This window comes from Polyodon spathula, chromosome 1, assembly GCF_017654505.1.
Source record: "Polyodon spathula isolate WHYD16114869_AA chromosome 1, ASM1765450v1, whole genome shotgun sequence".
Classification (NCBI taxonomy): Eukaryota; Metazoa; Chordata; class Actinopteri; order Acipenseriformes; family Polyodontidae; genus Polyodon; species Polyodon spathula.
In genome coordinates this window covers 109,921,410-109,949,366 of record NC_054534.1, presented here as the reverse complement: position 1 = coordinate 109,949,366, position 27,957 = coordinate 109,921,410, and the positions used below count along the sequence as shown (strand labels likewise).

At 44.5% G+C, this 27,957-nt stretch overlaps 1 protein-coding gene across 1 annotated transcript; it reads left to right on the top strand.

Annotated features, from left to right (window-relative positions):
* Positions 1-225: 225 nt before the first annotated feature.
* On the top strand, positions 226-27,563 carry LOC121314119 (docking protein 1-like). The gene is made up of 5 exons (XM_041247092.1): positions 226-586; positions 15,020-15,310; positions 17,194-17,305; positions 20,005-20,177; positions 25,880-27,563. The coding sequence occupies exons 1-5, from the start codon at positions 530-532 to the stop codon at positions 27,017-27,019; spliced, it is 1,773 nt and encodes a 590-aa protein (XP_041103026.1). The 5' UTR covers positions 226-529; the 3' UTR covers positions 27,020-27,563.
* The last annotated feature ends 394 nt before the right edge of the window (positions 27,564-27,957 follow it).

Here is a 27,957-nt window from a genome sequence, read left to right as displayed (position 1 = left end):
TGGATTGCAATAATAATAATAATAATAATACTTTTCTACGTGTTGTGTGGCAGGCAAGGTCAAGTTCATAGCATAACAAATAAGTTTTTAATAGAATGCATTCATCTTCGCGAATAATGAACACCTTGACGTGTTTTAACAAAACACTTGAGAGGAAATAACACAAGTGCGGGCCGAGCCCCTCGGCTTGAGAGACACGTGATGCGCGTCAGGTTTGGGCAGTAAGACTCGAATTTCATTTCAACCAAGCGGGCGGCGAGGGTGTTCTGCACCGCGCGTCTCTCGTTCATAGCCCGGGGAGTTGCAGCTGCAGGAGGGCTCGGTGTGTCTCATTCGTTACAAAAAACAAATAAAGACGAATTACTGTATTTGCTAAATGGTTATTAATATTTTCAAAGCGGAAGTTACATTGCGAGGAAGACAAAAGCAGAAACGAACGGCACACACACGTTTTTGTTTAACTTTTTAAGGCTCGGTCTTGTGTCTTTCTGAACTTCGCACTGGGGCGGGCGGGACTCCTAGAGAAGAGATGGATAAAGTCGCTAAAGAAGGCCAGCTGTATGTCCAGCATCAGAAGTTCGGCAAGGTAAGCAGATCGATCACGTACTGGAAAAGTCTCTCTGCTACTGTTCTGCTTCGCCGCTTCCCTGCAGAGTTTCAAGCACAGGTTCAAATGTCCGTGGTCGGGAATGTATGCTTGTAGACTTTGCATGCACATTGCAACAAACTGCTAAGTTCTGTAGCCTGCAAAATGGTTACGTTTGGGTCGTGAACTCAGTCACTTCTCGGTGATCTGCAACAAGACGACTTGAAAAGGAGGAAGTTGCACGCGTATGGCAGGAAAACATGCTGTTTCTGCGTTTACCTTGTATAACAGCGTGTTGTGTCGATTCTAGTGAAGATTTTATGTTTTTGTTAAATTTGAAGCGACGACGTAAAACTGTCAGTTGGATTCTTTCTATCCCCATAATCCCCTTTCTATCTTTCTTTCCACCGCTAAACCATATCATCTTTCTTTCTTTCCACCTCTTATCCCTATTATCTTTCTTTCTTTCAAAACTTTGTCCTCATATCCAAAAAGTGCAAACTAACAAGAAAACTTGGACGGCTTTACATGCTACTTTACTAGCCTACTGCTACTTTAAATAATCGTTTCACAGGGCACGCTAATGCCTGACCCTTGCCCCTCAAGGTTTGTTTGTGGCTACTGCCATGTGCGTTTTCAAAGGGAGGAGAGACTAACCCATTTGCATTCACATTTCATATCTCAGCCCGAGGAGAGAGTAACCGTGTTGCATTCACATTTCATATCTCAACATTTCATATCTCAGCCCGAGGAGAGAGTAACCCTGTTGCATTCACATTTCATATCTCTACCCGAGGAGAGAGTAACCCTGTTGCATTCACATTTCATATCTCTACCCGAGGAGAGAGTAACCCTGTTGCATTCACATTTCATATCTCTACCCGAGGAGAGAGTAACCCTGTTGCATTCACATTTCATATCTCTACCCGAGGAGAGAGTAACCCTGTTGCATTCACATTTCATATCTCTACCCGAGGAGAGAGTAACCCTGTTGCATTCACATTTCATATCTCAACATTTCATATCTCAGCCCGAGGAGAGAGTAACCCTGTTGCATTCACATTTCATATCTCTACCCGAGGAGAGAGTAACCCTGTTGCATTCACATTTCATATCTCTACCCGAGGAGAGAGTAACCCTGTTGCATTCACATTTCATATCTCTACCCGAGGAGAGAGTAACCCTGTTGCATTCACATTTCATATCTCAACATTTCATATCTCAGCCCGAGGAGAGAGTAACCCTGTTGCATTCACATTTCATATCTCTACCCGAGGAGAGAGTAACCCTGTTGCATTCACATTTCATATCTCAACATTTCATATCTCAGCCCGAGGAGAGAGTAACCGTGTTGCATTCACATTTCATATCTCTACCCAAGGAGAGAGTAACCCTGTTGCATTCACATTTCATATCTCTACCCGAGGAGAGAGTAACCCTGTTGCATTCACATTTCATATCTCAACTTGAGGAGAGAGTAACCCTGTTGCATTCACATTTCATATCTCAACCCGAGGAGAGAGTAACCCTGTTGCATTCACATTTCGTATCTCAACATTTCATATCTCAGCCCGAGGAGAGAGTAACCCTGTTGCATTCACATTTCATATCTCTACCCAAGGAGAGAGTAACCCTGTTGCATTCACATTTCATATCTCTACCCGAGGAGAGAGTAACCCTGTTGCATTCACATTTCGTATCTCAACATTTCATATCTCAACCCGAGGAGAGAGTAACCCTGTTGCATTCACATTTCATATCTCTACCCGAGGAGAGAGTAACCCTGTTGCATTCACATTTCATATCTCAACATTTCATATCTCAGCCCGAGGAGAGAGTAACCCTGTTGCATTCACATTTCATATCTCTACCCGAGGAGAGAGTAACCATGTTGCATTCACATTTCATATCTCTACCCGAGGAGAGAGTAACCCTGTTGCATTCGCATTTCATATCTCAACATTTCATAAGTGCTGCAAACAGGGAAACGTTGTAACAAGCCTGGAAACACTGATAAGGATGCCAGGACTTGTTGTGTTGCTTGCATTCACAGAACGTGTCGAAGATAATATTGTTCAGAAAAGGTCAGCCGAACGTGTTTCCTGTATTTGATTATCTATTAAATCTGTAGAATTACAGCAGCCAGACTGTGTCCTTTCCCTTTTGAAGATGGAACGTTGCTGCCTTCATCAGAAATGGAGTGTCCTCCCAGATGTGGGAGAGATTTGACAATGGAGGGAGAGACACGTTGTGCATGCGCTTACATTTACAGCAAATGTATAAGAGGGTGGAAGCTGGGCCCAAACCAGCAACCCCACGCACCACAAGCAATGTCAGTCGGGGCCTCAACACCCCAGTCCCCTGCTGGCACTCTGCTGCACTCTGAATCTTCTGCTGTGTGGTCTGTGTAATGGGATGGGCTGAGTGATAATGTGAAAAATCAGATGGACCTGAAATGGATTCAAAATGTGATCTTTTTCATATCGTAGCTGTGCACTATGACATGTTTGATATCATAAGAACATAAGAACATAAGAAAGCTTACAAACGAGAGGAGGCCATTCGGCCCATCTTGCTCGTTTGGTTGTTAGTAGCTTATTGATCCCAAAATCTCATCAAGCAGCTTCTTGAAGGATCCCAGGGTGTCAGCTTCAACAACATTACTGGGGAGTTGATTCCAGACCCTCACAATTCTCTGTGTAAAAAAGTGTCTCCTATTTTCTGTTCTGAATGCCCCTTTTTCTAAACTCCATTTGTGACCCCTGGTCCTTGTTTCTTTTTTCAGGCTGAAAAAGTCCCTTGGGTCGACACTGTCAATACCTTTTAGAATTTTGAATGCTTGAATTAGGTCGCCACGTAGTCTTCTTTGTTCAAGACTGAACAGATTCAATTCTTTTAGCCTGTCTGCATATGACATGCCTTTTAAGCCCGGAATAATTCTGGTCGCTCTTCTTTGCACTCTTTCTAGAGCAGCAATATCTTTTTTATAGCGAGGTGACCAGAACTGAACACAATATCAAGATGAGGTCTTACTATTGCATTGTACAGTTTTAACATTACTTCCCTTGATTTAAATTCAACACTTTTCACAATGTATCCGAGCATCTTGTTAGCCTTTTTTATAGCTTCCCCACATTGTCTAGATGAAGACATTTCTGAGTCAACAAAAACTCCTAGGTCTTTTTCATAGATTCCTTCTCCAATTTCAGTATCTCCCATATGGTATTTATAATGTACATTTTTATTTCCTGCATGCAGTACCTTACACTTTTCTCTATTAAATGTCATTTGCCATGTGTCTGCCCAGTTCTGAATCTTGTCTAGATCATTTTGAATGACCTTTGCTGCTGCAACAGTGTTTGCCACTCCTCCTACTTTTGTGTCGTCTGCAAATTTAACAAGTTTGCTTACTATACCAGAATCTAAATCATTAATGTAGATTAGGAATAGCAGAGGACCTAATACTGATCCCTGTGGTACACCGCTGGTTACCACACTCCATTCTGAGGTTTTTTCTCTAATCAGTACTTTCTGTTTTCTACATGTTAACCACTCCCTAATCCATGTACATGTGTTTCCTTGAATCCCAACTGCGTTCAGTTTGAGAATTAATCTTTTGTGCGGGACTTTGTCAAAAGCTTTCTGGAAATCTAAATAAACCATGTCATAAGCTTTGCAATTATCCATTATGGATGTTGCATCCTCAAAAAAATCAAGCAAGTTAGTTAGGCACGATCTCCCTTTCCTAAAACCATGTTGACTGTCTCCCAGTACCCTGTTACCATATAGGTAATTTTCCATTTTTTAATCATGTACTGCATTTTGTGATTTAGTAGGAGATTTGTATCTGTTCTGTTTTATTTGTTTGGTGTCAATGGAACAGATTATTATTTTTTTCCCCAGTATGTCTCTTTGGATCATGCAATTCACAGTGACCTAGCAACACATGGATCTGGATATTACAGGGGGACAGGCGCTGTGCCCGGCATGTCCCAGTGCACTGCATAACAGTGTCTGTATATGCTCACATGTGTAATTGAGATGGATTTACCAGTGAGCAGGAGGATGATGGGAAATGTAGTTCTGAGAGGTCCATGCAGGTACATGTGAAGCCATCTTGAGGCAGGGAATGCAGGTTAAAAGTTTAAAAAAGTGGTCAAAATGTAAATAAATGTTATGTAAACAGTTGTAGCAATACATGGGAACATGTAGCACAATCAAATAAAAAGATCCTTATGTACCATTTAATGCATGATACATCTGTCAGTGTATTGTTACAAACAGGAGCTTGTACCTGGTATTGTTGACTGGCTCTGTACAGCTGGCTTTCTGCATCAGCTACTGAGCTTTTCCTGGGTTTGTGTGTTCATGGATTGAATCGCGTGTTCATAGAGTAGTGTTGAATGATTGTTGTAGAGCTGGTAGCGAGACGTGCTTGACTGTCATGTGGGTTGTTGTTGAAAGCGGAGTGGAATTATCACTGTCTGTCTTGAGAACAAATAATTGGCTTTAAATAGGCCAGACGCAAACTGTAATAGCTTAACTGTGACACATGGAAAGACTGAACCACATTCGTAAAGCATTCAGAGAAATGCGTCTGGTCAAAACCCTAACAGATAGCATATAACAGAGAGCGGGTAACAGATAGGAGGCAGCAGATAGTGTATGTTCTATCTTAGGGTTCAGATGATCTTTGTAAACTGACCAGCCCCTTCAGTTGAATCCTAATAGAAAGAGCCTGGTATGCTGTGGGGCTGGGTGGGATGGAAACTCCAGTGAGAGAGGGATTACATCAGGTGGTGTGTTTCACATCCTTGTTACCTACAAAAGACAATAACTAATTTAAACTGAGCACCCAGCAGGGTAAGTGTAAACAAATAAAAAAAAGAAGCATATTCTGTTATAGAAGGAACCACAATTTTGAGGAAGTTGCCGTCCCTGCTCATTTGGCTGTGCTGTTAACATAAGTTACATATTTGCCATGCAGCTGTTGTGCTGCGTTAGCCTGCATTCTTCACCTTTACTAGGCAGAGCCTGTCGTTCTGGGGTACACCCAGGCTGACTTGCTGCTCACGCTCACTCACACGCACACACACTCACACTCACACCCACACTCGTACGCACACTCGCACGCACACACGTGTAAACTGACACGCACCCTCACACCCTCTCGTACACGTACACGCACTCACACCCACACTCGTACGCACACTCGCATGCACACACACGTAAACTCACACGCACGCACCCACATCCACACGCACACTCACACGCACCCTGACACACGCTCGTATGCATACACACACCCACACACTGGCATGCACACATGCACACCCACACTCGTACGCACACTCGCACGCACACACACGTAAACTGACACGCACCCACACGCACACTCACACGCACCCTCACACCCTCTCGTACGCGTACACGCACACACACTCACACCCACACCCACACTCGTACGCACACTCGCATGCACACACACGTAAACTCACACGCACACGCACCCTGACACACGCTCGTATGCATACACACACCCACACACTGGCATGCACACATGCACACCCACACTCGTACGCACACTCGCACGCACACACACGTAAACTGACACGCACCCACACGCACACTCACACGCACCCTCACACCCTCTCGTACGCGTACACGCACACACACTCACACCCACACTCGTACACACACTCGCATGCACACACACGTAAACTCACACGCACGCACACTCACACGCACCCTGACACACGCTCATATGCATACACACACCCACACACTGGCATGCACACATGCACACCCACACTCGTACGCACACTCGCATGCACACACGTGTAAACTGACACGCATCCACACGCACCCTGACACACGCTCATATGCGTACACACACCCACACACTGGCATGCACGCACGCACACCCACACTTGTACGCACACTCGCACACACACACACGTAAACTCACATGCACCGACACTCACACGCACACCGCACACGCACACACGTTTGCATTCCTGTATTTGTGGGGACTTCTTATTCACTCTTACTATATTTTTATTTACTATTTCTACTCCAGTCAGACAAACAAACAAAATATTTTGGAACTTTTTTTTTTTTTTAAGGCATGTTTAGTTCTTAAAATCGTGTTTTACAAAGTGAGGATGTCCCCACAACATTGTTTTTTCAGGAGTTACTATCTTTGTGGGGACATTTTCTCAAATTTTGTCTGCACATTGATAGTAATACCTGCCTACACACACACACACACACACACACACACACACACACACACACACACACACACAGACCTCTGGCTGGGTAGAAACAAGAAACAACATGAGCAAAGACTCCAGCTGACCACTCCTTTACATTCCAGTTGAAAACCGTTGTCCGGGCCCGGCATTCAGGGTTTCTCAATCTCTCTGTGGCTGCTTGTACTGTTGCAGGTTGTGTGTGTGTTTTTTCTCCAGCACTTGGATTGTGTTCAGTAAATGTGCGATGTTATACAGCATGAACGGGAAGCCGGGAGAGTGCTGTGAAACGCACAGGCTGCCTCCCGCTTCAGTAATCTGTGAAAGGAGCTGTTTTACTGTGTCTCCCAGCGTGACAGAATGCAAGGGACAGTGTCAGTGTTGGGGACAGTAAAGGCTGAGCTGGATGCACGCTGCACTGTCGCACCAATGGGTCTTGTTTTGATGGTATCTGGAGGGTTGTGAGATGTAAATCTTCTGCTAAATGAGAGTAGATGGTACACAGGCACTGGAACTCCATAAATGAAGAGTGCGTTAACCCTTAAGCATTGAAATAGTGATGATTAATGATTAATGAAATAATGTTTGATATTCACAAAACTGCTTAACCCATGCATCGAAACAGAGATTAGGAAAAAAAAACACTTTTAAAATGACTAAAATTAGTGACACATGTATTTATCACTTGCTGCAGTGAACGACTTATCTTGATCTCAACGCATCCTGCCACTCCCTAAACTCTTCATTTGATCACATTTGAACTCATTTCTTCCCTTTCACTGCACGTCCTATTGCACAGCTGGCGGCTGCTCTAGAAACGTAAACCAATGTCTACAGTGTTGTCTTGGTTATCCCAGGATTTGAGTGCACATGTCTTTCTGTGCTTACAGTGTGTCACACTTCCATTAACACAAGTTACTGAGATGATTGCAGTCTGGGGATATGTGGAGATGCACTTGTATTTCATAGGAGAGGCATCTCCGTATACTTCTATAGACAGAGGGGACAGAGATCCAGTATCTGCTCACCCTGGGCTTTGTTGGAAAGCCTCTTCTAACAGTGGGATGGTAGGTACACCAGGCCATTGATTTTATTCTAGATTTAATGAAACGACACTCAATTCTAACAGTGTTTAAAATGGTCGCTCCCAACTTTTTGATCCAGAGTAACATAATCTAGATTTGGAAGTGTACTCATTACTGGTGCTTATTTCGTTAACTGAAGGTATCTCGTCTCTGACGTCAGCGTGATGCAACCATGAGACACGCCCTTGAATCTCATGGCATTTGTGATACACAGCCTGTGGTAGATGGAAGTGACATCACAATGCTGTTTCAGGATGCAACTGTGAAACTAAAACAGGACAAAAACGCCACATAGAGTAAACCTGTGCAGTGTGAATCAATGACAACTGTTGAGCACAGTCGTTCAGGAATCAAGTGCTGACACTGTAGCCACAGGAAAGCATCTAAACTGCTCCAGTTACATTTCATACCAGAAAATACAGTACAATACAATACAAATACATTATATAGTGCCCTTCACACCATACACTCCAGTTACAACCAACTTATATAAAAGAAAATTTAAAAAAGTATGTTTTCAATATAGACTCGTAAGAATCCAGTGTTTCATCCTCCCTGGTGTCAGTTCCACAAACGAGGCTTAGATGATTTTTTTGGAGCAACTAAAAGTTAAGAACATAAGACTATAACAAAGTTTACAAACGAGAGGAGGCCATTGTGCCCATCTTGCTCGTTTGGTTGTTAGTAGCTTATTGATCCCAATCTCATCAAGCAGCTTCTTGAAGGATCCCAGGGTGTCAGCTTCAACAACATTACTGGGGAGTTGATTCCAGACCCTCACAATTCTCTGTGTAAAAAAGTGCCTCCTATTTTCTGTTCTGAATGCCCCTTTATCTGATCTCCATTTGTGACCCTTGGTCCTTGTTTCTCTTTTCAGGTCAAAAAAGTCCCTTGGGTCGACACTGTCAATACCTTTTAGAATTTTGAATGCTTGAATTAGGTCGCCACGTAGTCTTCTTTGTTCAAGACTGAACAGATTCAATTCTTTTAGCCTGTCTGCATATGACATGCCTTTTAAGCCCAGAATAATTCTGGTCCCTCTTCTTTGCATTCTTTCTAGAGCAGCAATATCCTTTTTGTAGCGAGGTGACTATATTCAAGATGAGATCTTACTAATGCATTGTACAGTTTTAACATTACTTCCCTTGATTTAAATTCAACACTTTTCACAATATATCTGAGCATTTTGTTGGCCTTTTTTATAGCTTCCCCACATTGTCTAGATGAAGACATTTCTGAGTCAACAAAAACTCCTAGGTCTTTTCCATAGATTTCTTCTCCAATTTCAGTATCTCCCATATGATATTTATAATGGACATTTTTATTTCCTGCGTGCAATACCTTACACTTTTCTCTATTAAATGTCATTTGCCATGTCCCAGTTCTGAATCTTGTCTAGATCATTTTGAATGACCTTTGCTGCTGCAACAGTGTTTGCCACTCCTCCTATTTTAGTGTCGTCTGCTAATTTAACAAGTTTGCTTACTATACCAGATTAACCAAATAATCTGTTGTGCAGCTGAGGAGTGCTTCCCCCTAGCAGTGCAGAAACCTGGATGTATGCAACAGTCTTATTTCTACAATGGATGTTACTAGCAGTGAGAGTCTGTGCACTCGTCACTGTCTCATCACACTGTCGTCCGTTACCACTCACAAACCACCTGAAACTGTGCATGGAGACGTACTTGCACAAGAGTTCTGTTCCAGATATTCTGAAACTGTGCATGGAGACTCGCACAAGAGTTCTGTTCCAGATATTGTAGTCTTGGAACCCCTCCACTATCTTTGATTACACTGCCGTATGCACAGGCATGTGTTGTGAGGTGCTGTTTTACATGCTGCTGATGCAGATTAGGGTACTTGGGGAGGGAATGGATTACCTGTGTATTATTGATTATGTTTGTTTAGCAAGAACATTGTGGTCAGCTGTTGTACTTCTGTGTGTATTTGCCCTAGTGAAGCAACAGAAGCAGAAGTGTGTAGCAGTATCACTCTTAATGATGACACAGCTTGTTCTGTGTGTAGCATTAGCAGCATTTTTTTATACGTTATGCTGCAGGTTATGTACCCGACCCTGCGTGAACACGTACATAATTACCAATATTAGTTTATTTAAACACGTACATTAATAGTATCTTTCATAAAGCTGGAAACCACTACTAATAGAGCGTGCCGATTTGTAGATGACCGAGGTTTGTATTGCCCCATCACAAATCGTGGTGGACAGCGGAGTACAAATACCTACAATACCTGAACAAAGTGGATACAATTTCAACTTTATTTTATAGACCAAAAGTAAAAGTAAATAACTGTTAAAAATGTTATGATTTTATAAAACAGGCAATGAACTAACAGTAGTAAGTTTATTCAGTGTCTATCAGTACGAATAATAGAAAATATAATCTTGAGGTGCATTAAGTTATCTGTTTGTTTTCTTTTATAATAGATAATCACTATCTTGCATACTTCTCCTGCTACACACTTCTGCTTCTGTTGCTTCACTAGGGCAAATACACACAGAAGTATAACAGCTGACCACAATGTTCTTGCTAAACAAACATAATCAATAATACACAGGTAATCCATTCCCTCCCCAAGTACCCTAATCTGCATCAGCAGCACGTAAAACAGCACCTCACAACACATGCCTGAAATTTTTAAAAACGAAATTCTGCGCCCCTTCCTGCGATTTCAGTCGGGCAGTGGGTGATGCCCGCTCGGAAAGATATTTTTGCGAAGCGACTTCCTCCATTGAGATGCGCCGGTCGCATCGGGCAGTGTGTTCTGGGCTTTAGTGTAACACGTTGCATGAATTCTTCAGATGTAGTGGTATCGTACTGGAATTAGCTTTCCTTTGCAAAACCGCTTGATTGTGATTGTAATCTTACAATACAGGATTCACCGATAATGTGGAACACATTAATTTTTTTTAATCGCTGTCTTTTATAGGTGGGTATGATTTATTAGTTACGAAAATCTCGGTCAAGAGAATGATTTCGTACCACTTAATCTGCACCAGTGAAACACAACCCGGTTAACCATACTGATGGCATATCAAATGCTTAGATGACAGATCTGTTGCATTCTTGTAGAACTTCAGGATAAAACAAAATACATTTCAACAAGGAATTGCATTAGTTCCATTATTTAGTTGAGCACAAGGTGGTTTCAATAAATACTTTCAGATTTAAACATAGGCCTACTATGTGGGATATTCAGACTATTTAAAACAGTAGGTATGTGGTTCTTTTTAAAATTTATTTATATATATAGAGATATAATTATTAGTTCACTATACCTCTACAGAATAAGACCGTTTTGTACCTACTTTCCAGGCAGGTAGTAGATCCTCACTACTGCTTTAAAAGGTTCTCTTCTCGTCCTGCCTGTGGGTGCATATTTTTACAATATCACAATAAAGGGAATATGCTTTTTAATGTATCTTACAGTTTTTTTAATAAAAGTTCCTGCCACAAGTATCGTTTTTGGAGGATCGCGCCCGTCGCTGGCTTATTTTGAAAACCCTGGGAAGCACAGCAAAGTGTAGCAAAGCATGGTAAAAAATAGTGAAGTATGGTAAAGCATATTGATAAGCATGGCAGTCCAGGGTAAAGCTTCAGAAACACCATGGCAAACTCTTATAGGGGAGCTACACTAGCGCTGTTCTCTACCTGCTTCCAAGACACTGCAGGTGTCACCTGGGTAATGGCCCACTAGAGCGTCTTATCAGGTCTCTTTGGTCACTCCATTCTACAGGGTGTCTCATTAGGGTTACTCCATTCTATTGGGCGTTCCATTAGGGTCACTTCATTCTACAGGGTGTCTCATTAGGGTCACTCCATTCTACAGGGTGTCTCATTAGGGTCACTCCATTCTACAGGGTGTCTCATTAGGGTCATTCCATTCTACAGGGTGTCTCATTAGGGTCACTCCATTCTACTGGGCGTTCCATTAGGGTCACTTCATTCTACAGTTTGTTCCATTAGGGTCACTTCATTCTACAGGGTATCACATTAGGGTCACTCCATTCTACAGGGTGTCTTATTAGGGTCAGTCCATTCTACTGGGCGTTCCATTAGGGTCACTTCATTCTACTGTTTGTTCCAGGGTCACTTCATTCTACATTAGGGTCATTCCATTCTGTGTCCATTAGGGTCACTCCATTCTACAGGGTGTCTCATTAGGGTCATTCCATTCTACAGGGTGTCTCATTAGGGTCACTCCATTCTACTGGGCGTTCCATTAGGGTCACTTCATTCTACATTCTGTTCCATTAGGGTCACTCCATTCTACAGGGTGTCTCATTAGGGTCACTCCATTCTACAGGGTGTTCCATTAGGGTCACTCCATTCTACTGGGCGTTCCATTAGGGTCACTTCATTCTACAGTTTGTTCCATTAGGGTCACTCCATTCTACAGGGTGTCTCATTGGGGTCACTTCATTCTACAGGGTGTCCCATTAGGGTCACTCCATTCTACAGGGTGTCCCATTAGGGTCACTTCATTCTACAGGGTGTCCCATTAGCCCAGCACTGTAGGCAGTATCAGGTGTTCTCTGTTGAGTACAGCAGCCATGCCCCGTTGACTATCTGCACCACAAAGTGATCAGAACTCGCTCATCTTTTTCACACCTGAAAGAAATTGAGAGGCAACCAGCATTAATGCTGAATGTATGGGACCCTCTGTAACTAGGGGTGAAATGGCTCATTGTGAGCTGATGGCTCTGCATTCTTCCTTCCTGGATGCATTATATAGGGAACATGTCTGCAAGCACAGGTGCCGGTTATTGAGCGATCAGTGAATATGGTTTTGAGTCTGGATGATGACTGTCCAGAGCCATTACAGCCGCTGCAGCTGTTGAATTTCAGTTTGAGTTCTGCAGCTAGATGAATATGGCTTGGTAGTTCACTGTACTGTACATTGATAAGAATTCAATGGTAACGATTTATGCGAATGTGAATGACACATGATCAGTAAACCTGTAAGCATTTGTAGACAGCAGCTGGTTTGGGCAGGCTGTGATATTCCAACTTCCTGTCCAGGTTTTAAACTCAAAATTGAGCCGATGGGAGCCCCCCTCCACCCCAAGTTTTAATCTGCTTTTTACAGAACGATTGGTTCTAGAGACTGGTGTCAGCTGTCATTTTATTGGAAGCTGTTTTGTACTGTAGCCCCCAGCAGTTGTCGTTGCTGTTCCGAGTGTGATTTTCACAGGCTCGCCCGGGTTGTGATTAACGAAGTTCCCATTGTGAAAGTGACCCTAACTGAAATAACACACACCCGCAGAGTCAGCATGCACTCCGATTCCTGCTCAGACCACGGCATGTCTTTCTGTGTGCTTCTTCTGGTGCACCTTCTTAGTAACTGCAGGGTCTTCTCTCGGTGCGCCAGGCACATAAAGTAGACACATACGCATTTACTCACACGCTCTTGCATTTACTTTGAGCACGGAAGTAATTGTTAATAAGATGTTTACACATCTTATCACATCTTTTTTTCATTAACTGTTTAGTTTTCTGTTTCAACCATCACATCCTGGTGACATTTTAAAAGTTTGATGTTAAAAGCACCCCTGTGCCTTTTATAAAAGTTTCCTGTGCTTTTTTTTTTTCCCAGTTTTCCCATGTGTCTGCACAATGCGTTTACCATACTTTAACCTGGTTTGCCATGTTTATTAACATGCTTTACCAAACCTCGCTAATGCTGACGCTTTACCATGCGTTCACTGTTCACCATTACACCTTGCTGTGCTTTCACTGCTGGAAACTTGTATAAGGTATGGTACTGTAAGCTTTATCAAGCCCAGAGGGGTCTGGTAAAGCATGTGTACTGTTTTTGAAGCCACACTGACTGCTAATGAGGCTGAAGGCAGTAATAATAAAGTGAATAGTTACGAGCAGCTTGGTAATTCACTGGGAGTCATATCTGAGCTGCAGCAAACCAAAGGTCACAGGTACTTTATGAGACGAGCAGAAACGTGTTTTAACATGTTCTCACATGTAATTTTTTGTATCCGTGTCATACATGCAGTCCTGTACAAACTTATTTTAAAATATAAATCGGGGAAGTCATCTGACTGTACCGCAATGAGGAACTGTCACGGTGAAAAACACTGGTGTACCGAAGGGCAAGATGAAGCCCAATGTGCTGTAGACTCTGTTAACCTGCCATCACATGAAAGTGAGTGCAGCCTGGATCATGAACCCTCGCTGCTTCTGCAAGGCTCTGGTTAGAGTATGTATGTCACACTTCCATTGTGGCATCTGTTCCATTGGGAATGTTTAACTCTCCATTCTGATCACTCGTTGCTGAGAGAGCAGGTGATTGAATTGATTTTAATGAAAGGTGGGTAGCACAACTGACATTGTTGTCGAGAGGGTGTGTGTGTCTCTGACACGCTTGTTTGTTTTACTGAAGTCTTGTTTAGTTTCTTTTCAGTGGAAAGATGGCTTGGAGGGGAAGTTAATTCAGGGTAAATACAATACAGGAAGTTTGCAAGGCCAGTAAGTCTCTTCCTCCACATCCTGGTTGTCATGGCGACAGTGTAGGAGTACAGTGACAGACGGGTGGATGCTCAGCCTCTGCTGCTTCACTGACACACTTACTGTGTGTGTGTGTGTGTGTGTGTGTGTGTGTGTGTGTGTGTGTGTGTGTGTGTGTGTGTGTGTGCGCATTGTGCAGGTATGGGCTCCCTGGTTCAGACTGTGTCTTCTACAGCTGGATTCATAGTGGAACCGTTGCAAGAGCAGCATACTGTGTGGAGGCTAACAGTCCACGGATTGGAAATAAGACTCCTATTGCATAGCATTTTCACCCATTCCAGGTTTTACCAGGAACTTGACTAGCCACAGTGTGTGAAGGTAACAAGTTCAGGTGTCTTATTAAACTCATAGCAACACCAGGAATAGATCAAACTGCTATGCAATGGGAGCCTTATTTCCATCCCTGCCGTCTGATTATGTGTCTTGAGCACCACTTTTTCGATTGTGAAGAAAAGAAATTGCCGTGGTTAAAGTTGAAACGTTTTGAGGGGGTCATCTGAACCCAACGCCCCTAAGGAACCGCTTCTTTCTTTCTTTCTTTGTCTTGGTCAGAAATGGAAGAAGAGTTGGTTCATCCTGTACCCTGCCAGCCAGAACGGGATCGCCCGGCTCGAGTACTTCGACTGCAGCAACCCTGGCGAGAAGCCCAGCACCAAGAAGATGGACAAGAAGATCATCCGGCTGGCCGAGTGCATCAGCATCCTGCCCGCCATCACAGAGACCTGCCCCAAGGAGAGCATGGCCGCCTTCTGTGTGGAGACCAATGAGAAGGTCCATGTCTTTGCCACGGAGAAGCAAGCCACGGCAGAGTGGATTGAGAAGCTGTGTGAGATAGCCTTCCAGGTACAGCAGAGGGGAGTCAGGACAGTCAAAACCAGGGGGGGTTACAGCAGAGGGGAGTCAGGACAGTCAAAACCAGGGGGGGTTACAGCAGAGGGGAGTCAGGACAGTCAAAACCAGGGGGGGTTACAGCAGAGGGGAGTCAGGACAGTCCAAACCAGGGGGGGTTACAGCAGAGGGGAGTCAGGACAGTCCAAACCAGGGGGGGTTACAGCAGAGGGGAGTCAGGACAGTCAAAACCAGGGGGGGTTACAGCAGAGGGGAGTCAGGACAGTCCAAACCAGGGGGGGTTACAGCAGAGGGGAGTCAGGACAGTCAAAACCAGGGGGGGTTACAGCAGAGGGGAGTCAGGACAGTCAAAACCAGGGGGGGTTACAGCAGAGGGGAGTCAGGACAGTCCAAACCAGGGGGGGTTACAGCAGAGGGGAGTCAGGACAGTCAAAACCAGGGGGGGTTACAGCAGAGGGGAGTCAGGACAGTCCAAACCAGGGGGGGTTACAGCAGAGGGGAGTCAGGACAGTCCAAACCAGGGGGGGTTACAGCAGAGGGGAGTCAGGACAGTCAAAACCAGGGGGGGTTACAGCAGAGGGGAGTCTGAGGACGGGTCCATCCTGCTGTTGATTCATCAATCGGAGCAGGCGCAAGGTTGATTCATCGATTCATCAAAGTTTGTTCATTTGAGTTTTCTGCACTGCTGTAAAGAAGCCGTTGACAGTCTGGAGCAGATTAGTGAATTTCAAAGATTTTAAAAAGGGTTTCTTGCAGTAAGTTGTGAGGGAGGTCAATTTTAATTGCTGACATTTGCACTACAGTTTCTTTCATTAAATAAGTAAGACATTTTGCAGAACAAATGTTGTTTGCTGTACAATAACAAGAATAAGGCAATTACAGCTGAATGAGTACGACTGGGAAAACAGTGAAGGACAGTCTGGACCGAGGAATGGTCATCGGCTACTAGGAACACCACCATTTCCAGCTCTGCAGTTCTAATAGCGCATTATTTGCAATAACTAACCATTAGTAAAATGGCATCTGACACACTGCTTTATCTTCAGAAAAATGACCTAATTTGTTTTAAAACAGGTGTATTAAAGTGTTAGTGAATATCCCGCAGTGTTTGTAAGAAACACATTCTTTCCTTTTTCCCAGGACATGTTTGGCAGGTAAGTGGTTTCTCTTAGGAGTATCTCAGTGTATCCAGTTCTTGCTTCCTCCTGCAACGCTGTCGCTGCTCTGATTGAAATGATTGGTGTATTGTGGGAACAGAAAACCAGCATTGTTGCAGGAGAGAACGAGATCCAGATGCACTGCGATCCTTATGAGAGAAATTCTCCTTCTCGAGTCCTGAAACCCTAGATGGATAATGCTTAAAAACAAAACAAACCCAAATGCCTCAAGGGCAGTTCTTTATTCACGTTAATCACAGAGGGTCAGTACACTATGTGCTTTGGCATGAATCCTGCTTGTAGGGAATCCATGGAACATCACTTAATGACTGAGCTGCCAGCTACTAGCTGATAATAGTGTTGATCTTGATGCACTGTATGGAGTGTACCTGATGTAATATTAATACTCATGCACGCAACAGCACTTCTAGCAATATACTACAGAGTGGAGCTCTATTACTGTTACTGCACTTCAGCAATATACTACAGAGTGGAGCTCTATTACTGTTACTGCACTTCAGCAATATACTACAGAGTGGAGCTCTATTACTGTTACTGCACTTCAGCAATATACTACAGAGTGGAGCTCTATTACTGTTACTGCACTTCAGCAATATACTACAGAGTGGAGCTCTATTACTGTTACTGCACTTCAGCAATATACTACAGAGTGAGGTTCTATTCTCTCTCTCTCTCTCTCTCTCTCTCTCTGCTTTTCAGGGGAACATGGGAGACCTGAAGCACAGCAGTGGCTCAGACTCCAGCAGCCCTTCAAACAGCAAGTCTGAGATGGAGATGGCTGAGAACCTCATCTACTACTCCCGGGACGAAGGTAGGGGCTGCGTCAACCAACCAGCCAATCAATCAGTCGACCAACCAACCAGCCAGCCAATCAATCAGTCAACCAAACAGCAAATCAATCAATCAACCAGCCAGCCAATCAATCAACCAACCAGCCAGCCAATCAATCAGTCGACCAACCAACCAGCCAGCCAATCAATCAACCAACCAGCCAGCCAATCAATCAGTCAACCAAACAGCAAATCAATCAACCAACCAGCCAGCCAATCAATCAACCAACCAGCCAGCCAATCAATCAACCAACCAGCCAGCCAATCAATCAATCAACCAGCCAGCCAATCAATCAACCAACCAGCCAGCCAATCAATCAATCAACCAGCCAGCCAATCAATCAACCAACCAGCCAGCCAATCAATCAACCAGCCAATCAATCAATCAATCGATCAATTGATATTTTTATTAATGTTATGATCGCTAAGATATAACAAAAACTCAGCCAGGTAGATAAACCCAGTCAGGCAGGCACAGGCCAGAATGATCTACCTAACTTGAGTTTTGAATGACTGGTGGTGATCCCCAACACCGCCAATGCTGCCATTTTCCAGAGTAATATATAACAGTATGAGTTTTGATGAGCGTCTTTATCAATGTCTTGCATCACTGAGAATGTGATTTACCTGCAAGTTGGTAAGAAGTTTGCACAATGAATAAAATTTGCAGTTTTCCCATGTTTTTTAATACATTTTATTGTACCTGTGCTTTTCATTGCCTTCCTATGCTTTATCATGCTTTCACTGTGCTTTATTACAGTAGAGCTCTGCTTAGGTAGCAGACTGCGCTTTGGATTATAGACCTAGCTAGAGCAGAGCAATTGTGGAAGGTACAGCAGGTACTGCAGCAGTAGTTTGTTGTGTTCTGTGTAGTGAAACCTCCAGCCCTGCACTCACACCCTGGGAGTGACAGATATAGAGCCTGAGCCTAGAGCAGCTGCCCTGCTGTTGCACGCACAGTGAGACTTGTCATAGTGAGTGCTGACCTAGCAGGACGTTCCAGGAACAAGAAATTGCTTTAGACGCGTGTCAGCTGTGCTTGTTTCAACAGTATAACAGTGAAGAAAACGTTTTCCTAACTGAAAAAATAAAAACAAGAACATAAGAGAGTTTACAAACAAGAGTTTTCAATTCGACCCATCTTGCTCGTTTGGTTGTTAGTAGCTTATTGATCCCAGAATCTCATCAAGCAGCTTCTTGAAGGATCCCAGGGTGTCAGCTTCAACAACATTACTGGGGAGTTGATTCCAGACCCTCACAATTCTCTGTGTAAAAAAGTGCCACTTCTTTTCTGTTCTGAATGCCCCTTTGTCTAATCTCCATTTGTGACCCCCGGTCCTTGTTTCTTTTTTCAGGTCGAAAAACTGCCTTGGGTCGACATTGTCAATACCTTTTAGAATTTTGAATGCTTGAATTAGGTCGCCGCGTAGTCTTCTTTGTTCAAGACTGAATAGATTCAGTTCTTTTAGCCTGTCTGCATATGACATACCTTTTAAACCCAGAATAATTCTGGTCGTTCTTCTTTGCACTCTTTCTAGAGCAGCAATATCCTTTTTGTAGCGCAGTGACCAGAACTGAACACAATATTCAAGACGAGGTCTTACGAGTGAGGTCTTACAAGGATCCTGTGCAGTCTGAGTTTTCTTTCCCATCTGGTTCTTCATCCTGACTTGGCAATTAACCCATTGAGGATGTGCAGTGGATCTGCAGTGGATCTGCAGTGGGTCTGCAGTGGATCTGCAGTGGGTGCGCAGTGGGTGCGCAGTGGGTGCGCAGTGGATGCGCAGTGGGTCTGCAGTGGATGCGCAGTGGGTCTACAGTGGGTCCGCAGTGGATGTGCAGTGGGTGCACAGTGGGTGTGCAGTGGATGCGCAGTGGGTCTGCAGTGGGTCCGCAGTGGGTCCGCAGTGGGTCTGCTGTGGGTGTGCAGTGGATGCGCAGTGGGTGTGCAGTGGGTCTACAGTGGGTCCGCAGTGGATGTGCAGTGGGTCCGCAGTGGATGGGCAGTGGGCCAGGGTTAAAGTTGTGCACATTTGATGTAAACCCTCTTGAGCATGTTTGATTTGACTCTTGAGTCTGGTTCATGGTGCATCGGGCAGAGCTGGCCCTGTAAGGGTTATGAATAAGGTAAATGTGGAATTAACTACATTGCTATGCTACAAGGATGAGACCAGACCATGTTAGAAATCTTAGCAATGTTTATAATTTATTAGTTCCAACTCCCACATTACAATCTACATTGAACTTTAGTGTTTAGATACAATACGTGCCACTAGTATTAACAGAGCTAGACAATTGATCACATTTCCTGAACCCCTTGAGAGAGCCCACTGATTCACAGATGATCATGGAGGTATTAGAGGCTTCTCTGCCTGCATGCCTTTATGCCTCGTATTTCTACTATCGTAGGCTCAGGACATGCATGACTACAGTTCTCTTGTTATCATACTAATTATCAGGAAAAGCTTGCCATTCAGCGGTTACTCCATTCAAGTGCAACCAGCAGTAGCCACCCTGTTGTTATTTGTTTACCGAACTTTCCTTTCCCATACATTTCTGCACATGTTTTATCTCTCCAGTCATTCTAAAACAGTCACCTCCAGCAAACTGGTTTAACATTCCCTTGTCAGCAGAGCCTGGCTGCCTGGATACTGACTCTCTGCCTGCTTTGGTTTTGCAGTGAGTGAGTTCTGGGTGTCGGTGCAGAAGACAGAGGCGTCGGAGCGGTGTGGACTGCATGGCTCATACTGCCTGAAAGCTGACAAGGAGAACCTGCTGCTGAAGGAATCCAAGACCAAGCAGACCCTCTTTACCTGGCCCTACAAGCTTCTGCGCCGATATGGGCGAGACAAGGTGAGGGGCTGGCCCAGATGACACCATGCTGTGCCATGCAGTGTGTACATGTCAGGCTCTAGAAGGTCACTCCAATCGGATCAAACCCACACACATTACATGCAAGTTATACAATGACCCTTTGACAACTTGAACACGGTTTTGTTGTGCATATTAATGAGGTATTTGTTCTCTGAAAGTAGTTTTTGCGTTTTAACTTCAGTTTCTGTTTTGGGTCAGTCCGATCAATCTGTTTTACCACATGTCTCTTGTATTCTGTGTTTCTATTTGTGTGCACGTGTGGCAATGTCTTGTTTCTATGCTACGCCACGTCCTTTGCTGCAGTTAGTGCTGCTCTCCGGTTTTCACTCTCGTACAGCAGCTGCACCGCAGCCACGAGGTCAAAGGATGTGGTTCAGCATGAACTACCTTATGACGTGGGCCATGGGCTTTCATTGAGACATGTGATGACCAGAACCCAGGCCATCGGAGGAGAACATTAATAAAATCATTAACCTGGGGCAGTGCGGACTCTCCTACCATCAACAACATGACATTAATAACATCATTAACCTGGGGCAGTGCGGACTCTCCTACCATCAACAACATGACATTAATAACATCATTAACCTGGGGCAGTGCGGACTCTCCTCACACCATCAACAACATGACATTAACAACATCATTAACCTGGGGCAGTGCGGACTCTCCTACCATCAACAACATGACATTAACAACATCATTAACCTGGGGCAGTGCGGACTCTCCTACCATCAACAACATGACATTAACAACATCATTAACCTGGGGCAGTGCGGACTCTCCTACCATCAACAACATGACATTAACAACGGACTCTCCTACCATCATTAACCTGGGGCAGTGCGGACTCTCCTACCATCAACAACATGACATTAACAACATCATTAACCTGGGGCAGTGCGGACTCTCCTACCATCAACAACATGACATTAACAACATCATTAACCTGGGGCAGTGCGGACTCTCCTACCATCAGCAACATGACATTAATAACATCATTAACCTGGGGCAGTGCGGACTCTCCTACCATCAACAACATGACATTAATAACATCATTAACCTGGGGCAGTGCGGACTCTCCTACCATCAACAACATGACATTAACAACATCATTAACCTGGGGCAGTGCGGACTCTCCTACCATCAACAACATGACATTAACAACATCATTAACCTGGGGCAGTGCGGACTCTCCTACCATCAACAACATGACATTAACAACATCATTAACCTGGGGCAGTGCGGACTCTCCTACCATCAACAACATGACATTGACATAACAACATCATTAACCTGGGGCAGTGCGGACTCTCCTACCATCAACATCAACAACATTAACAACATCATTAATGACATTAACAACATCATTAACCTGGGGCAGTGCGGACTCTCCTACCATCAACAACATGACATTAACAACATCATTAACCTGGGGCAGTGCGGACTCTCCTACCATCAACAACATGACATTAACAACATCATTAACCTGGGGCAGTGCGGACTCTCCTACCATCAACAACATGACATTAACAACATCATTAACCTGGGGCAGTGCGGACTCTCCTACCATCAACAACATGACATTAACAACATCATTAACCTGGGGCAGTGCGGACTCTCCTACCATCAACAACATGACATTAACAACATCATTAACCTGGGGCAGTGCGGACTCTCCTACCATCAACAACATGACATTAACAACATCATTAACCTGGGGCAGTGCGGACTCTCCTACCATCAACAACATGACATTAACAACATCATTAACCTGGGGCAGTGCGGACTCTCCTACCATCAACAACATGACATTAATAACATCATTAATGGGGCAGTGCGGACTCTCCACCTCAACAACATGACATTAACAACATTAACCTGGGGCAGTGCGGACTCTCCTACCATCAACAACATGACATTAACAACATCATTAACCTGGGGCAGTGCGGACTCTCCTACCATCAACAACATGACATTAACAACATCATTAACCTGGGGCAGTGCGGACTCTCCTACCATCAACAACATGACATTAACAACATCATTAACCTGGGGCAGTGCGGACTCTCCTACCATCAACAACATGACATTAACAACATCATTAACCTGGGGCAGTGCGGACTCTCCTACCATCAACAACATGACATTAACAACATCATTAACCTGGGGCAGTGCGGACTCTCCTACCATCAACAACATGACATTAACAACATCATTAACCTGGGGCAGTGCGGACTCTCCTACCATCAACAACATGACATTAACAACATCATTAACCTGGGGCAGTGCGGACTCTCCTACCATCAACAACATGACATTAACAACATCATTAACCTGGGGCAGTGCGGACTCTCCTACCATCAACAACATGACATTAACAACATCATTAACCTGGGGCAGTGCGGACTCTCCTACCATCAACAACATGACATTAACAACATCATTAACCTGGGGCAGTGCGGACTCTCCTACCATCAACAACATGACATTAACAACATCATTAACCTGGGGCAGTGCGGACTCTCCTACCATCAACAACATGACATTAACAACATCATTAACCTGGGGCAGTGCGGACTCTCCTACCATCAACAACATGACATTAACAACATCTAACCTGGGGCAGTGCACTCTCCTACCATCAACAACATGACATTAACAACATCATTAACCTGGGGCAGTGCGGACTCTCCTACCATCAACAACATGACATTAACAACATCATTAACCTGGGGCAGTGCGGACTCTCCTACCATCAACAACATGACATTAACAACATCATTAACCTGGGGCAGTGCGGACTCTCCTACCATCAACAACATGACATTAACAACATCATTAACCTGGGGCAGTGCGGACTCTCCTACCATCAACAACATGACATTAACAACATCATTAACCTGGGGCAGTGCGGACTCTCCTACCATCAACAACATGACATTAACAACATCATTAACCTGGGGCAGTGCGGACTCTCCTACCATCAACAACATGACATTAACAACATCATTAACCTGGGGCAGTGCGGACTCTCCTACCATCAACAACATGACATTAACAACATCATTAACCTGGGGCAGTGCGGACTCTCCTACCATCAACAACATGACATTAACAACATCATTAACCTGGGGCAGTGCGGACTCTCCTACCATCAACAACATGACATTAACAACATCATTAACCTGGGGCAGTGCGGACTCTCCTACCATCAACAACATGACATTAACAACATCATTAACCTGGGGCAGTGCGGACTCTCCTACCATCAACAACATGACATTAACAACATCATTAACCTGGGGCAGTGCGGACTCTCCTACCATCAACAACATGACATTAACAACATCATTAACCTGGGGCAGTGCGGACTCTCCTACCATCAACAACATGACATTAACAACATCATTAACCTGGGGCAGTGCGGACTCTCCTACCATCAACAACATGACATTAACAACATCATTAACCTGGGGCAGTGCGGACTCTCCTACCATCAACAACATGACATTAACAACATCATTAACCTGGGGCAGTGCGGACTCTCCTACCATCAACAACATGACATTAACAACATCATTAACCTGGGGCAGTGCGGACTCTCCTACCATGACAACAACATGACATTAAACAACATCATTAACCTGGGGCAGTGCGGACTCTCCTACCATCAACAACATGACATTAACAACATCATTAACCTGGGGCAGTGCGGACTCTCCTACCATCAACAACATGACATTAACAACATCATTAACCTGGGGCAGTGCGGACTCCTCCTACCATTAACAACATCAACCTGGGGCATGACATTGACATTAACAACATCATTAACCTGGGGCAGTGCGGACTCTCCTACCATCAACAACATGACATTAACAACATCATTAACCTGGGGCAGTGCGGACTCTCCTACCATCAACAACATGACATTAACAACATCATTAACCTGGGGCAGTGCAGATTCTCCTCACACTAACTGCCATAAAACATTATGAGAAAACTCTCCAAAAAAAGTTACCAAATCAGTAACAAACCAGTCAGACATTTAATTGAGGGGTTTGTGGGTAGCCTGAAGTGGGTTTGTATTTGTTTAAATACTCTAATTGGTGATTTTTTTTTTCCTTTTAAGAAAGAAAATGTGCTAATGCCTTGAGAATAGCCTTGAGAATGCCGACGCAAAATCAGTGTTTTTTATTTTTCTTTTTTAAACGTTTACAAAATATAATCCTGAAAATATCTTGTTCTGGTTTGAGAAATCATGTTCAGTAGTTAATATACTGTACTGGTACTGCAGAATGAAAATACATGGAGGAAATCCAGCGACTGCAACAAAGTACAGAGTAAATAACCAAAAGGACTCTGTTTTGATACAGGCGCCACTCCGGTCAGACAGACCACGAACTCTGAAGGTCCATTTTACAGAGCGTATGTGAATGCAAATGTTTATAACAGGGAGACCATGTGGGTGAAATAAAATATATGGTTGTTTAAGGCCTGCCATCCAATCACCATGCCATGTCATGCATTTAAGAAGCGTCCTTTGGTTATGAGCATAAACCAATATCACATGACGACGGAGACCCTGTTCATAAGTGTAGTGCTTGAAATGGAGTAACGTCTCACAAACCCCAAATCCATCCTTGAAGCTCTGTGAATGGGGCCTGCTATACTGGGATTTCAGCTGTTCTGTATGGAAACAAACAAGAGCTCCCTGGGTTTGAACCTGATTAAACAGGCCTGTTCTACACCTGTGTTTGTTATCGTTTTCCACTGGAGCCGAATAGAACAGACCTCACCAGCCACTGATTATCAAACCCTATTTTTTCTAGGCTTTTTAAACATTTCAAAACCTGTTTGCCACGTCTTCTTTTAATTTTTTGGTTTGTTGCCTGTTTTTCCATTTTTCTGACGAACGCTTGCTTAGCAGCCTCAAACCACGATCAAGTATGCTTGTTTTTTTTTTATTTTTTAATTAGGTCAAAGTTAATCATGTTAAAAACTGCAACTTGTGTGTTTCCTGTGCTTTTGTCTGATGCAACTCTCAAGGCCATTTCAGAGAATTGCAACCCAGCTTAACCCAAATACACACTCACATTGCATGTAGGGCTGTATGCATAACCCAGGTTAATCTCTTAGATGTGTGCAACATTCTTAGCTGCACTTAACCTGTGGTTATTGTAGTCACTTATTCTTCAAGCTTGTTTAAGTTCTACGTTTCAGACCTGGCTAACCAAAACACAACATAATTAGTTTGTCTTGTTTTTAAGCTCTTTCAGTCACATTCTTGCAGTGCTAAAATTGATTTTTTTACTGCTAATTTTAAATAATCACTTCAAATGTATTGTTATAAAAAAATATTTTTAAATTTTTTTTTTTTTTTGCAATTCAATAGTATATTAACCCTTCGTCAGTGGTGATGGGGTGCAAACAAACCTATCTGAAAAGCTCCTGTGGTGCCTGCACTGTTGTATTTGTTTGTATAGGATGTAGCAAGTAGAGGTCATCTAAAGAAACTGAAAGTGTGGGTTTCTTTGGTACACTCCCCAAGTGTGCTGCACAGTGTTATGAAATGTTCAGATTATTAAGTATGCATTAAATGGAAATACTGTGTAGAGTAAATATTGTAGGAAATCTCATAAAGGGCACGGTTAGTGACTGGCTGTGCTTGTCTCTGCCAGGTGATGTTCTCGTTCGAAGCCGGCCGGCGCTGTGACTCAGGTCCGGGGAACTTCACCTTCGAGACGAAGCAGGGCAACGAGATCTTCCAGATCGTGGAGGCCGCCATCAAGGAGCAGAAGGTGCAGGCGGAGGAGAACCGTCAGAGCTACCCCTCTCTGGACTCGGAAAGCCTGGCCAGCCAGCAGATACGCAGCGCCATCGCAGAGTCAGGGGGAGGGGGAGCGGCCACAGCATGGGCATCCAAGATCACAGAGCCGGAGTCAGACACCCCTGCGGGCAGCAAGCACGGCTCGGCTGACGGCATCTTCACCAAGAGGGACGGGCATCAGACGGAAGACAATCTCCTGAAGACACGCAACCTTCCTGATCCTCCGGGCCTGACCTCAAAATCCCCCAGCACTCCTCCCCGTTCCCCCGTGCTCAGACTCCCCAGGACCTCATCCCTGTTGAAGGACCAGGCCAACCTCTACTCCGAGCCCATGGATTCGGTGCGGCCGCCCAAGCCCTCTGTGGAGTCCTTGTACTCTGACCCCGTGGACAGCATCAAACCCCCGGCCCCCGCGCCCAGGCAGAGGCACGGTGCAGATGAGCCAGGCAAGCCAGAGCCCCTCTACTCCGACATCTATGACCGGGTCACCTACGACTTGGCACAGAAAGCGTCCGGGCTCATGTTCGTAGGAGGAGACAGGAACGGGGGGGCAGACCCTGAGGAGCACATTTACGACGAACCGGAAGGGAGGGCCTGGCAGCCGCCCCCCGCCGTCAGCTCCCTGTATGACGAGGCTCGCCTGGGAGCCAGTGCCTGGAGGAAGCAGGGCGTGGATGACCAGACGGGCCACGAGATCCCCTACAACCCCAGCACTGACAACTGCTGTGTGCCTCCCTATGAAAAGCAGCAGCAGCCCAAACCCAAGGCACCCAAACCAGCACCCAAGCCACAGATATCCAGGAAAGAGCCGCCACCCCTGCCCCTTGGCAAAGCCAACTTCAACAACTCCAACAACAAGGACATTTACAGCATGGTGATGAAGGGCAACAACAAAAATCTGCCCCTGAGGAACCGGGGCCAGGAGGACTTGCTACATGCTGGTGCCACCAGTTCTCCGGAATCAGTTTATGAAGACCTGGGAAGCCTCTAACCAACCTGCTTGGACAGTCTAGCAGGAAGTAAAGAGCTGGAACGCTTTTCCTGGACAGCATTTCGGTTTATTCTTTTCTTGGATCTGCTCCTCGTCCATCAGGAGCAATCAGGACATGATGTACTGAGTCAGTGTGTGAGGTCAGTCCCAGAGGAGCTGCACCCTGTCATCCCCAGCGCTGGCACTGGTACTTCGAGACAAAACGTTTACAAGGAAACTTGGTTAGCACGTTCTTCAGCACAAGCTATTGAGAGTGTCATAATCTGGGGATGTATGGAGGAGCCCGTTATAAACATGCCTCAACGTTTCAATGACATTTTAAATTTAGCCAAACCTTACGTATGCCAATCTGTGCCAAATTAAATTGCAAATGTGAATGCAGTTTTTTTTTTTTTTTTTTTTTTTTTTTTTAATTACTCACACCCTGGTGGTGGTTTCTGTAGTCTCCCATTGCACTTTTAGTCTCAGACATTGCATTTGGGGTAATTATTTTTACAATTTCAATGGTTTTCTAGTGTAACCCCCCCCCCCCCTTGTTCCCACATTTTCCACATACATTTATATTTTCATTAAGTAAAACTTAGATGTTCTATTTTTTAAGTAGTAAAACTTGTCCTTAGGAGAAGTTTTATTTTATATACTTTTATGTGCGTGCATGAGTGTGTGGTGTATGTGCGTGCATGAGTGTGTGTTTTAATCTACAGCCAGCGCCAGATGCTTTTCTCTTGCAAAGTGCTCCAAATCGGGGCTCTTCAGCCTGCTTCTTGTCAGCTGTCTTCATGGTCCACACAGAGCATTGTCATGTGACCATGCCCACGGTGAAGCAGTCACTGCATGGCATCCAGCAGTGTACAGGGATTCTCACGGCCGCATGTCTGCAGATTGGACCTGCTGTAGGAAGGAAAGCATTGGGAGCAGAATGCTGGGAGTCGTCAAGG

What these genes read in the sequence shown, in the direction of transcription:
- LOC121314119 (XM_041247092.1), top strand. Translation starts at nt 530, where the DNA reads ATGGATAAAGTCGCTAAAGAAGGCCAGCTGTATGTCCAGCATCAGAAG. An exon ending in AGCATCAGAAGTTCGGCAAG is followed by an intron (nt 587 to 15,019) that starts GTAAGCAGATCG and finishes TGTCTTGGTCAG; the next exon opens with AAATGGAAGAAGAGTTGGTT. An exon ending in GCCGATATGGGCGAGACAAG is followed by an intron (nt 20,178 to 25,879) that starts GTGAGGGGCTGG and finishes TGTCTCTGCCAG; the next exon opens with GTGATGTTCTCGTTCGAAGC.